General features: G+C 40.4%; 1 protein-coding gene across 12 annotated transcripts in view; it reads right to left on the reverse strand.

The window, feature by feature from the left end:
- The window catches only part of camk2d2 (calcium/calmodulin-dependent protein kinase (CaM kinase) II delta 2), a 32,268-nt gene that overhangs the window by 13,977 nt on the left and 4,111 nt on the right, over window positions 1-14,180 (reverse strand). For all 12 annotated transcript variants that reach the window (XM_044027888.1, XM_044027886.1, XM_044027881.1 and 9 more), the window contains exons 2-5: window positions 14,084-14,178; window positions 1,652-1,711; window positions 843-897; window positions 507-572 (exon numbers count right to left, since the gene is read on the reverse strand). In XM_044027888.1, the coding sequence (XP_043883823.1) occupies window positions 507-572; window positions 843-897; window positions 1,652-1,711; window positions 14,084-14,178 (276 nt within the window). The remainder of the gene's footprint in view (window positions 1-506; window positions 573-842; window positions 898-1,651; window positions 1,712-14,083; window positions 14,179-14,180) is intronic.

Raw genomic sequence — 14,180 nt, forward strand, 5'->3', positions numbered from 1 at the left:
AGAGTAAAGGAGAGAAGGGATATTACTTGAAGGATCGAGAAGAAAAGAAGAAACAATCCCATAACAATGTATCATGTGTCCCTCACGTTAGACTTCACACACGACTGATGTTGTTTCCTTTAGTTCTGTCGTTCTGTCACATGATAACAAGTCATCTTTTTCGTGATGTATTACACTGTGCAGACAAGGCAAAGCTATACAAGGTCTATGACAAGAATACACACACACACACACACAGAGGTCTAGTATTGGAACAAAGGCTGTGTATGATTAATGCCGTAGACTATGTGTCATTAATCACCTTTATAAATAACCAAGAAACGCCTAAGCGAGAAGGCAGGTGCATCACACCTCTGAGACGACCATATGTGAAATACATAAATATATATACACACACGCATGCATAGAGTATATAGGTGCACACAGTTGTTCTCTCTCGCAGCAGAAGGAGATGCATCACAGCTGCTGTGCTCATCACTGTGTGTGTGTGTGTGTGTGTGTGTTACCTGGCATCTGCCTCGCTGTAGTACTCTCTGGCTACAATGTCCTCAAACAGTTCTCCTCCTGTCACCCTGTTGTAGGACAATGTTTGAGTAAGTTTCTGCCTCCTCTTTGACAAAAGAACAGCCAACATTTACATTGACACATTTCTGGACATCTTCAAACAATTAAAAAGCAGGCAAAGGTGTGTTCATTTGTGTGCGTCAACGCGTGAGTGAGAACAAATGAACTTAAAACAGCACAAGAAGTCAAAAGGAAAATTAACAACAAGTCAAAACATGTAAAACTGGCACGGTGAATATGATTATCTAAGAACGCACGCGTGACAGTTTCTTACTCACAGATCAAACACCAGATAGTGGAAACCCTCTTCTGATATGCTGTCATGGAGTCGCACTGTAGAGGAGGAGGTTTAACAAAAAACACACAAACACAGAGCAGAGGAGGGAATGAGACAGAGGGAAAAGCAAAATGAACAATAGATCATTTGATAATGAATTCACTACTCATCATTTACAACTCCCTTTTCTTTGCCCTCACTGCCTCAGAATTTTGTGTCAGTGTAAATCAAGTAGCAGTGCAGTTTATAATGCCATTAAAAATGATGATTCCTGTGGTTGTCTAGTATATATGATCATGGTATTAATAAATATTTAATATGAGGACTACTCTGATCCTGACAGCTTAGATTACTAAGATTTTGTATTGATATTGTGTAATTAGTCATGTCCCCAAAGCCCCAAGAATATAAAAAGATGACATGTCTCGGTGGTGCCTCCAATATAGCATACATTGACTTTAATTAACATACACATATTTAAGATGTGTTTATAAATCAGAATTTAAGAAAACGGAGCAAAGGGAGAACAAAGTGTGAACAGAAGAGAGAGCAGAGATAGTTCTACCAATGAGAACAAAAGAGTATAAAGGGTCAGTAGTTTAGAGAGAGGCTGTAAAGCTCCTGTGTCTCTGTGATGACACACCTGAGAGCACACAGATACATCATCATTACATACCTGCACACACACACACACACACAAACACATATACACTTGTTCTCTCATATCTAGAAGATAAATGGCCGTAGCAGGAATCACTAGAGACCTGAACAAAATATAGTTTTCATTGTGTCAGTGTTCCTGCACCTCACCGATGTTGGGGTGCTTCAGTAGACGGCAAATCCTCGCCTCTCTCTCCAGCTTTTGATGGTCTTAAAGAAAAGACAGAAAAAACAGGAGATGAAAACGGCGAGATTGTTCTGAAACTCATTATTATTCCCGACTGTTGGCTTTCCGAATCATCCTGAAAGTTAGTCTTGACTCAGTGAAAGAACCCAGGCAGCGTCAGTGTCAGTGTGTGTTTCTGCACCTGACAGTCACACTGTCCTGTGTGTGTGTATTTATTTGTGTGTTTCCTTATCCCACCTGATATGTGCTTGGTTATGTGTCACAAACAGGCAGACAACAGTGAACAGCAAGTCAGTCAGTCAGTCTGCAGCCACAGTATAGGCTCACATTGACCTGCAGTGTGAGGCCCACTCACTCACTCATTTTATACCACTTTCTCCTCTGCATGAGGGTCGCAGTGCCAATCCCAGCTGACATAGGGCTAAAGGTTTTTGGGACTGTGGGAGGAAAACTTGAGAACCCGGATAAAACACACACACACGGGGAGAACATGCAATCTCTATGCAGAAAAAGGTCCTTGTTCTGTCTTCCTGCTGCAAAGGCAATAGTGCTAACCAGTGTCAGGGCCAATATTTAACTTGCTATGAAAGGTCCAGTGTGTGGCATTCAGGGTGATCTGGCAGAAGAAATAAACTAACCATAAGTATTCTTGTATAGTATAGTGTATGAGTATAATCTCTTTCAAATAAAAATTTATAGTAGAAGACATTTATATGTGCTTTAGGCAAGAGCCTTGCTTCATGGAGACCACCATAGTGCCACCGTGTTTCTACAGTGTCCCGAACAGTGTCTAGAAACTTTCAACACGAACAAAGAAAAACTCCATTTGTTATAAATCTGCAATCTCACTAATCCTAATCCATACATACTGTACCTTTAACATTTCTTTGCTCACTTATTTTGTCAAAATAATTAAAATGATCCATCAAACATCTGGGCCGGGCGCTACAGTTGAAATCAATATCCTCAAATCAATGAAAATTTTTTTTTCTTTATTGTTATTATACATCAGAATGTACTGAAATGTAACTTATTTTCTTTCCATTTACCCATATGAATACAACACCATCTTCAGGGTGATAATGCAGATATCCCATCAGAAGTCCAGTGATTTGAAACAGCTGAGTATGAGCAGCAGTGGCTATAATGTGTAGTTAATTGCAGTGTGGTGTTGGGCGGACTGTTTCCTCTGGACATATAGAGAGCAAGAGTGTGTGTATGTGTGTGTGAGAGCGAGAGAGCAAGAGACAGAGAAGCAGCAGAGTCTATTTTTCAGGTTTTTTTTTTCATCAAATAAAATAGGACGCCTATTTTTTACTCTTGTCCTTGCCTCCTTCCTCTGCCCTTCTCGATGCTATGGAAACTGTGGACTCGGTGCAGCTCACAGCCAAGTCCAACACCAGGCAGCTTGTTCCCATAGGTACAGGTATCTGATTGCTTGTGATTGTGTAGGGCATGTGTCAGAACTGATAAACAGACAAACTCAGTGTATACTTTTAATGAAAAAGAGCTCATCGTGACCTCTCATGAAGGATTGCGTGTGCAGACGGGCAGCTATAGTTCATCGACTTGTGCTAAAGAAGAGACAACAATGTAAAGAGACAGCAGATAAAGTGAAAACAGACTTCTAACACAAGGCGGGTGCGCACTGCTGCACACAAACCCTAGTGTAGTTCTTTTGTGTGGTCACAAGTCTGCCATATGGCCTGTGAGAGGATTCCAGTTTTGGTTTTGTTTGACTAGCAGCTTCAGAGACGAGCGAGAGACAGAGAATCCTCACAAAACAACATGTGCAGCTCAGCCATGATTTTGTGATTAGCAGGGTTCTCTGGGCAAGGTCACTCGTCTTGCTATCTCTGCCTCAGTCTTCACATTTTATTCAGAGGTACATAAATCAGTTTTCTTCTCCCTTTCTTACTCACAATAACACACACACTCTTTTCCTTTCTTTGCTAATTTAATAGATTCATATAAGCGTTCCAATGTGTAAAATGTACTTGAAATTTACATTTTACATTTTGGCTGAAATTGAAGATAAAATAATTGTATGGATTTTTGTTTTTCATTACCCCAGAAAGAGCTTTTTACATTTATTTCAGGAGACAGGTCATTTGGACCATACTATTTTTGGAATGGCCCTTCTTCTTCTTCTACTTCTCGTCCTCTTCTTCTTTTGGCTTCTCCCTTTAGGGGTCGCCACAGTGGATCATCTGCCTCCATCTAGTCCTATCCCTTGTGTCCTCCTCTGTAACACCACCTGTCCTCATGTCCTCTTCACAACATCCATGAACCTTCTCTGTGGTCTTCCTCTTTTCTTCCTGTCTGGCAACATCCATTGTCCAATATAATCACTGTCCCTCCTATGCACGTGACCGAACCATCTCAACCTTCCCTCTCTGACTTATCTCCAAACCGGTCAACCTGAGCTGTCCCTAAAATATGCTCATCTCTAATCCTGTCCACCCTTTTCACTTTCATCCTGAGTAATCTTGTGTTCTGTTTCCTGTTTTATTTTGAAATAATGACATTGCCTCTCGTTTCAGCGTCTGCTTCCTGTAAAGTTTCCCTCCTCTGTGATTACCTGATGCGTTTCACCTGTGTATCGTTATCCCTCCACCTGTGTATAGCCTGTGTGTCTGTTGCGAGTTTGTCTTGTCTGCTGACCGGTAAGCATCCTTGCCCTCATTTAAGAGCAGTTACTTGCAGCCTCTTGACCTCTTTTGTATTTTTGTTTCTTTTGTTGCCTTGTGCTTCTTGGAAACCTGTTTTGTTCCGGACCAGTAAAAGGTCTTCAAACTCTCTTCAAACTTAGACTGTTGTGCCTTTGAGTCCACATCCAGTGTTCGTTCAGCCTGACACTGTCTCAACTTAAAGAAAGATCCTAAAATTAGAATATAAAAGAATGTCTTGCATTTTCCAAGTCACACACATATACAATATCGTTCTAGTACATGAAATTAGGCAAATGTGTAAATATAGATTTATTTAACATGAGGCCTTTGTATAAGCTTCTTTTAAATTGTGAAAGTGGTGCAAACTGAATACCAAGCATTATATTTTTAAATTTTAGGCAGGCCTATGTTATAAAGATATAATAATGATTGATGTTTGAATGATGTTTCATAGGACAGTTGACAATTAATAAATCACTTGAAATGTACATACATCAGCAGTTCATGTTCGACTAGTAGTATTTTTCACTGTACTGAAACTGTAAATGTCATCAAACTGCCTCACCCGTTCTTTTCCATCATATCCACCCCTCTCTCCCCCTCTCTCTCTCTCCTCCACAGGTAGTCCACCTCTCAGTCGGCTGGACAACTGTTGTCTAGCAACTCCTGCACCAATCAGTGTCAGCCTCTCCTCTCCTCTGCAGTGGAACCAGCCTTGCATGCAAATGGACAACATTGCGAGTTCACACACAACTGTGAAACTCCATAGAACTACAGACAGACAGACAGGCGAGCAGAAGTAACAGATCCTGGAGGAGACATAATTGAATATAACTTTGGAACATTAAACTTTAACTCGGTTTAAACTTGGTTGTGGTTTTCTATAATATACTATAGATTACACAAAAACACAACCAAATGTATAATATTTGTCTACGTACAAAATATATCTGCATTATAGCCTATATGTACCTGAAATGGTGCCTGAGATGCACTACACATGTTATTGTTTGGAATATATGTACACTAAAAATAATTCCACACATGGTTTGAAAAAAAAAAAGTTCAGCAACTACTATAGTTTTAATGCTGTTTGTTTGAGGTTTGCTCACATTCAGGCACAGTCGGTCCAAGTATCCAAGGTTTACCTGATGTTATCCCTGCATTATGTTGTATTCATTTGTGTTGTGCTATTTTTATTACAACACCACTGTCACAAGGCTGCCAATAGGTGTGATTATCTTAACGTTCTCCCTACAGAGCACATTGTCCTTTTATGTTTTTTTCTTAATAGTCACATAAATTACATTTCATACCATTGCATGTCTCAACAAAGCCGTGTTGTAGTCCACTTCTCAGAAAACTGCATCACAATACTTGAAAGTATCTGTGTGTGCAACGTGAGAGGCGTTTCTAAATTAGATAAGAGTAATCTGATTCTACAGACAAAAGCTACCCTTGTCGGCTGTTATTATTCAGGACCGTCTGGACTATAGTTTGCTCTAAGCTTGTTTTAATATAAAGTAACGCCAAGAGGATGTTAATTTACTCACAACATGCCATGCCTGGCTAATAAAGATAATTTTCTTCCAGTCAACTTTTTTGCTTTCATTATTTGATGTTGAAATGTGGTAGAATGTGCTCCTGAGCAAAATACTCCAGCAAATATTTATGCCACAAATCAATTCTCAGCTAAATAAAACCTACTTGTAAGGTGCAGTACAGTGTACGCGCACGTCGTTTGAAGTGTAATAATTCAAACGACCAGTAAAGGCCGCAAATTTTAAAGGACAAATTCTGAAAAGATGTCTCATTTCAGCTGACTTACTTGAGTTATTAACAGGGTGTGAGGAGGACACTCGTGTGCTCTATCCCTGTCAGCTGCTATGCTCTCTGTAGGAAACTGACCTCTTTCATTTGCCATTTGTCTAAAACTATCTGTTTATTAGCACCAGCATTCCACCTCAGTGCTGCCCAAAGTAGGATTTACCATATTTAGGAGAGTCTACTTGTCATACATACTGTACATGCTAGTAAGTCACACATCATGATACAGTATCTATGAGTGTACAGTAGCTGCAAATTACACAATAATGACTTGACTATGACTATGCCACATTCTGCAAAAAGAGCTACTCACACAACTTTTCAGTAATGTTTACTGGGTCATATAAATGTCATTTACCAACCAACCAATTTTACGAGTTTAGAGAAGTGGGAGAAATTCTTACGAATTTGTTTCATCATTAACTTGTATGGTATTTAAAAAACCTGCTGAACACAGCATATTAGGTAATGTATTTTCTTGTGAAACCTCCCGTGAAAGAGTTGGGAGCTCTGTTTTGCCCAAAAATCCCCAAAAAAATAGTAGGCCACAGGGGGACAGATTTGTGTGGTCTGAATCTTTTTTATTTACAGCTCAAACCAGGAAGACATTTTTTTTTTTTTATCAAAGATCCACCGTTTCTAAAGCTGACCCCAACAAACCCTTACTGTGTTTCCTTTTCTGCCCATCACTGTTGTTGCGATTCCTCTGTCAGACTCTGATGTGCCATGTCCACAACCACTTGAGTGGCCTCTCTCCCTGTGTATTTAAGACCTTTTCTGGTAGAAACACTGACATTGTCAGGACCAATAGTCCTCATGGAGACCAGAACCTAATTTCTGAGGAACTGGTTAAGTTTAAGATTTGAATTGTGATTAATATTAAGTTAAGTTGAGTTAAGCTAGTTAAGGTAAGGGATAAGGTTTTGGTTACTCTGTCCAGATGAATGGAAGTGAATGCCAGATGTCAATGACGATAAGTAAGAATAATAAATATATTGTCGTATATTGAATAGACACAAGGGGGCAACTCTGTTGTTTGCAGTAAAAGTACTACTTCTCAACTCATTCATAATGTCAGAAAACAATTTCCTGAGTAGTTAATGGTCTCAATTGCAATCAAAGATCTTCTTCAACAGAACATGATCTCCTGTGGAAAACTTTAACATGGCGCCGGTCAAATCTCAAATCTAAAGGCAACAAAATGGGATTCTTCTTATTACAGATTCTCTCTATTAACCATTTGTCACTTGATCCTAAACCTACATTGTGCACACACACACACACACATTTGCCAGCCACAAACACACACACACGGTGTTGGAATTACTCTGCTTCAATTAATTAAGAGTTTTAATTAGAACGATGTTATGGGTTGAATGTAACATCCTCTGTGGCCAGCAGTTAAATAGTCCTGCTCCAAATATGTTTCCCTTCCTCCCCCGTTGAACGGGGGATCTAATTCAACCATCCAGGATGCTCTGACACTGTCACCCTCTGGTTCCCAACAGCGAAAGAATTATGGGACTGATAACTCCTTTGCCTTGTCGTCTGAGGAAAAACAAAAGGCGGCATGAGATAAAAGTGCCCTCAGAGTATTGCTGGAGGTTTCATAACATGAGGTAATGCCGTCCTTTATCTTTTTACAGTGTAATGAGGAGAGAGACACAGACTAATATGTAAAAGTAGACTCTTCTGAGAGGCATCCTGATCCACATGTTCATACTGAATGTACTTTCATACAGTGAATCTACTCTTCAAGGTGTTCTTTTTAATGATTATTGAGTTAACATTTACAGTATTGTAGTATTGGAATCATGTAAAGTTAACTGAAATCACTGGATTTCTGCCATTAGTCTCAGCCAAGTTCAGCTCTTTACCTGTTTACGTCTCCCTTGCTCTCTGTGCTCATATATACAGCATTTTAATGCAGCCCAATTCCCAACAAAGCTGTTCTCATTTATTTCTTGTTGTTTTTTTCATGAAACAGTGACAGAATCATGGCCAATTAATACATATTCAACAACCCTTTCCAAGCTACTCCCAAAATGCTGCTCTGCACTGCTAACACGTTGATTTTATAACCACAAAAAATCACCACACACATAGTTAAAGGAAGCAGCCTTACACCTCCAATTTCCAATGAAATGACATGAAAACAGGGAGCACACTCAACCTTTAACACTTGGCTTGTCAGTTGGCAGTCATGGATATTTAAGAATGAAATGTTCCCTAACTTAAAGGTCCAGTGTGTAGCATTTAGTAGGGTTCATGAGCAGAATCCAATAAATATGTATATACATACTTATAAATGCTTATTGCTACAAAAATTGTCACCATGTTAATTAATAGAAAACTGGAATCACTACCCAGCAGTGGTTTGCCTCCACTGACAAATTTAGTTTTATTCGAGACTATTTCTTTTTCCAGATTGATCTAACATGCAATTACACAAGGACATTTAATAATCAAGAGGCCAAAAAATATGTTAATATCTCGACTTACTAAATTAGAAGAAATTCCCTCTTAAAGTGTCTTAAAGACGAAAAAACCATGAAAGGGTTTATCTGTAGGGAAGGCTAATACATAGCTTAATATAGCTACCTAGTGTATACACTGTAATTACTGCACATCAAAGTGTGCAAATGTAAGCGAACAGTCAAAACACACTGCTGTTGCTAAATACTGCCTGTATTTATGGCTTCAAACAGGCCTCTAGAGTTGTGCCTGAAGTTTCCTATTTCTTCTTTTATATGAAGGTGGAGAGAAGCATTCATGTGAATGTGAGCAGCTGCTTATACTGCAGCTACTTTTGTTCTTCAAATTCTCTATTTCTGCTTCTGCTTTTGTGGACATCCGGAAGGAGGAACATCTAATGTTTCCAGTTGATGGAATTGTAGAAATGGAAAATGTTTTTGTGACTGAACAACAGTGGTGTTAGAAAGCATCCATCCATCTCCATCCACTCAGTGTTGAGTGAAGCACAAAGACTTTATTGTTATTATCAACATTATTATCGTGTCTAATGTGGAACTGCCTATAACTCTAAGCATTATTGACATGGTACTGGTGGAAAGTTAATATAACACACATGCAAACACATTCGTCCGTATAATAATCAAAAAAACAATCCAATTATTTTCTTATTTGTCATATTGTCATCAGCAGCCTCTGTCTATCAGCAGCTTTTCTGACACCCTGTTTCACAGCTATGTATTATTTCATAATTGAACAGGTTTGATAAAGATTGTAATTGTAAAAAATTTTAAACTATCAAGAAAAGGAGACCAGCTTTCAAATACGAAAATGTAAAGACGGGTTTGACAATGAGGAAACCATAGAAGAGGAGGAGGGTTTAAAGGAAAAACAGGAAATTAAGTGCATTCAAAACAAAGGACATTCAGGTAGAGGGGAAAACACTGTAAGAGGAGAAGCCAGACAGATGCACTAATATGTAACAGAGAATCCCTTTGCTTTCTAAAGTAACCCTTGTTAATCATACTGGAGGTGGTTTCTGAACATCAATCATTTTCATATTGAAATCCTGACATTTCAAAAATGGTACTTTGATTATAGCGCACAACATTGTGAGAGCTGAAAGTTAAATGTCAGCCTCTGACGCAGACCGGAGCTTTTTGTTGGATTTGTGTAATGTCTAACTTGACTACCTATTAATATCTATATAGCAATCTGAAATATATATTTTTAGCCAATATCTTTTGAGGAAGACAGACGATTAAGAAAGTCATTTTAATTATTGAGATATAGAGCAGTGTGTCTTTCAAAAAGGGCTATGAGTAAAATGAGTAAATGGCGGTTTAGCAAAAGAGTGCTGTACTGCCTTAATCCGTTTAATCATTGAAATGTTATCCTACAATCCACTTAAATTGTTTAAAACCAGCTGTTTACAGTTATTTTCCTCACATTTCATGAATATTACACACAGAGACACTAAAGATGCAGATAAACAACCCTGCTGCAGTTTCAGCCTCAATGTCATGTGTTTTCAACTCCCTAAAGTGCACCTGTAATCTGGTTAGGCAGACAGGTAAGCGTCGACTGAAACCAAAAACCTATTGGAATATGTCGATACTGTGTGTGTGCGTGTGTGTGGCTGTGTGTTCTTGTATGGGTATCTTTGTGAGGACCAAAAAATGTATAAACCATAGGGAGTGAGATTGTTTTTGGGAAAGTGAGGACATTTTGGCTGCTACTTTTGGGGGGTTAAGATCTGGCTTTAGTGTTAGGGTTGGAATTGAGATTAGGTTATAGGGTTATGCATTTAGTTGTAATAGTTAAGGTTAGGGGATAGGGGGTGCATTATGTCTATGAGAGTCCTCACTACGAATGCTGTGCAAATGTGTGTGTGTGAGATTGGGAGAGACACTGAGAGTGAGAGAATGACCAGCATTTATTTTTAGCATTAGTACCCAGTGAATCATGTGATCCCCCTTCCACCCACAGAGTCGTCCTTCTCTTCTCTCTCATTTCTCTGTCTCTCTCCCCATCTTTTTTCCTCCCGTGCAGTCACATCGCCTCTCCCTCCTTCCTCTTACTTCAAAGTGAGGTGAAACAGAGTCATGGTGACACTGGCGAAACAGCAAGAATTAAAATGATAAGACGGGGAAGGAAGGGAGGGAGGGAACACAAATCTTTAGCTTACCGAACAGACCTGACAGAAGAAGCCACTTAAGCGACAGGAAGCAAAAAAAAGATAGATGCACTGATTGGGGCGACAGTAGCTCAGTGGAAGAGCGAGTCGTCTTACAAATTGAAGGTTGTGGGTGTGATCCCAGGCTCCACTGGCCTGCATGCCACTTAACAAGACACTTGAACCCCACATTGCATGAACGGGTATGAAAGATTTACAAACACATACATATACAGTATACATATGGATGCATCTATGCAGTATATGCAGTATAACAGTGAGGCAAACTGGCTTACATCCCAACAACCGCTATCATCTCTGTTACCATGACACCTCCACATTACAAAAATAACACCGGTCTTTGCTTTGAATGTTTCCCCCCCTTGTAAATTTAGCCATACTGTATTTGTTCACTTGTTGTCTCCCACACAGTGTCATGCGACATTTACATAGCAAGATGAGCAAAAAAAAGGATGGATGGATTCAGCTGTGCAAATCTATCCAACTCTTAAGTCAAGCTGAGAAGGTCACCCACATACGCAATCAAGGACATTCATGTGCACAGATAACACGCACACACAACAGATAAGGGATTAGACACACGCGAGCATGTGCACACTGTCAGACATACACAGCAGCACGTCACAAGAAAATGCAAATTGTCAAAAGATACCAGACAATGCAATAGTGACAGGACACTGCATGAAAGGAGAGGACAAATATTCAACGGCTGCGAGGGATACAGCAGTGAAGTGTTGACTTTCCATTCCCTCTTTCTGTCTCATTAACTGTCTCTCCCCTTCTGCTTCCTCTTTTTTTCTTCCCTTCTTTCTCTTCACTGCTTCCTCTCATTCACTGCTCTTAATGACAAACTGTATAATCAGGATTGTAGATCGCAAAGACTGTGTGACTGGTCCAAACACAAAAACATACACATATGTACACCCGGTGTCATGATCCATGTTCATCACAGCCACCACTTATATGTATACTCTGACACACACATGAACTGAAGCATCGGCAAGTACACATATGCAGTGTTGAAGGCTGGGGTGGGGGTGGGGTCATGATCCTCCCAGAGAGAAGGGAATCAAAGTTGCAATTCCAGGGCTTATCGCTGAAAGAGGGTAAGACCATATCTGACACGACTGCACATCCAGAGTGTAAACCTCGACACAAACACACTCACAGGGAAAAAAAATGCAAGCAAGAGACTGAGTGTGTGTGTTTGTGTATGTGATCTAGGTACTACCCACATCTTAGGGCCCTAAGCCTGTTTGCACTGTCACAAAATAATTACTCGTAATGTTAATCATTAAATTTTAAGAGGAGGACATTTTAAGTTTAGTGCGTGTGTGTGTGTGTGTGTGTGTGTGTGTGTGTGTGCCCAAATGCATATGCGGTGAGATAACCCTTTGCAGTATTTTTGGAAAATCTATCCCAGCATTCATTTGGTGAGACACTGATCTGTCAGCCGAGGATATCTATTACCAACACTGCACTCTGCAAGCTGGAGGGTCAACGTGGGCAGAGGACAGACAGAAGGACGGAAAGAGCAAAGGGAAGGTGAAGGAGGAAAGAAACAAGAGCAATGGAAGAAGCAAGGCAAAAACAGATGATGAGAGTGTGGGTAGGAGCAGCTGGTGAGAAATATGAAAGTGTCATGTAAATCACCCACAAAAACGGCATGAAAGGGGGTGGAAAAGGGAAATGAAAAAATATGCAAATATGTGCATAAGAGCACAGAAGACAGAGAGAGCTGAGCAAGACACTATGGGAGCTTCTAGAAAGGAATGAAAAGTAAAATGCTGCAAAGGGGGAGGGAGGGTTGCTTGTTACTGCATATATACATACATACCACAGCACTATCACACAAACAAATCATACGAAGGAATCTTTGGGTAGTGGTGCATCGTACAGACAAATCATAACAAATCAGAATTCAGTCAGTAAGCTCAGATCACGTCTCCACTCGCCTAACTTTGTGTGTGGTAAGACAACAGTCATCGGTCCTCACTGACAAAACACGCCAAAGAGAAGCTGGAACAGCAGAGACATTACACGCCAGTGGTTAGTAGCCACAGATATGCTTTCGGCAGTTCCTGGGTCATGTGCTTGCACGTGCAACATAAGCGCGCGCGTGTGTCCAAAGCCTGAAGCAACCAGGCCAGCAGCTACAATTACAGTGACGGATGTGAAAGAATTGGGTCGGCTCCACAAGAGAGCAGCCCCTGGGACGACAAGACTAGCCAGAGCCCTGAATCAGTACGGAAACACATGCACGCACGCACGCAGGGACACGCGCATGGTTGCGTGCGAAAAAAACATTTGCATAGAAACAGAGGACAGATATGAATAACACACAAGAAGAAACGAGACAACGCAGCACAAAAATTGCAAGCAGGCAAACTGCTTAAAAGTACTTTTTACTGTAATCAACCAAAACACAGATGAGTCTTTCTCCGGATGCAGTCTCCCACGATGCAGAAGGAGTTCTACTAACATTAAAATCCCATTCAAGTTGAAAACACACAGAAGTGGATCAGACAAGGGATGCACGATACTATTGGTATCGGTATCTACATCTGCTGTGATGATGCTGTGATGATGTTAATTTCACTACATAAGAGACTTCTCCAGTTGTGTGCAGGGAAAAACTGACATATATCAGTATCTGTTATTGGCTCAAGGACGTCAGGTATAATATAATGAATCCCTACATCCGAATGCCTGTGGTAATTACCATGTGATCCAGTAGAGGATGCTGTGAGCACAGCTTGGCTTAGATCAGCTTTTTTTTGGGGGGGGGGCTCTTGGTCCATAAATAAGACAAAGATGCTACGATGTTACGTACACACTAAACTGACAGCAGACAGTCACGAAACCAAACCATCTGAAAAGTGGCTTAGGAATCTGAGGATTCAGCTGTGAGCATTGCAGCCAGCGCCACCCGTGTCAGCGGAGGAGGCATCACAGACGAGCAGCACAACGAGAGGTCGAATAAATAATGTGTGTGTGCGTGTGTGTGTGTGGAGACAGGATGGATTTATCCAAATGTCAGTGAAGAAATAGTATGTCAGTGTTTGTGCAAGCATGATTTTTGGAAAAAGTGACGCACATAAACACACCTGTGTGCTACATGTATCACAGCTCGTCGACACATAACTCAGTGACAGTGTGGTGTGCGTTCCTGTGTGTGTCAGCTGCATGTTTCTGTAAATGTTTACATGAGCGTTTGTGTTTCCTACCTCTCGCAGAAAGCTTCTTGGTGTTGATAATTTTGGCAGCATACTCTTGTCCAGAGGAGATCTTCACACACCTCCTGACCACAGAAAATGCACCCCT

Source organism: Solea senegalensis, linkage group LG6 (genome assembly GCF_019176455.1).
Source record: "Solea senegalensis isolate Sse05_10M linkage group LG6, IFAPA_SoseM_1, whole genome shotgun sequence".
NCBI classification, from domain to species: Eukaryota; Metazoa; Chordata; class Actinopteri; order Pleuronectiformes; family Soleidae; genus Solea; species Solea senegalensis.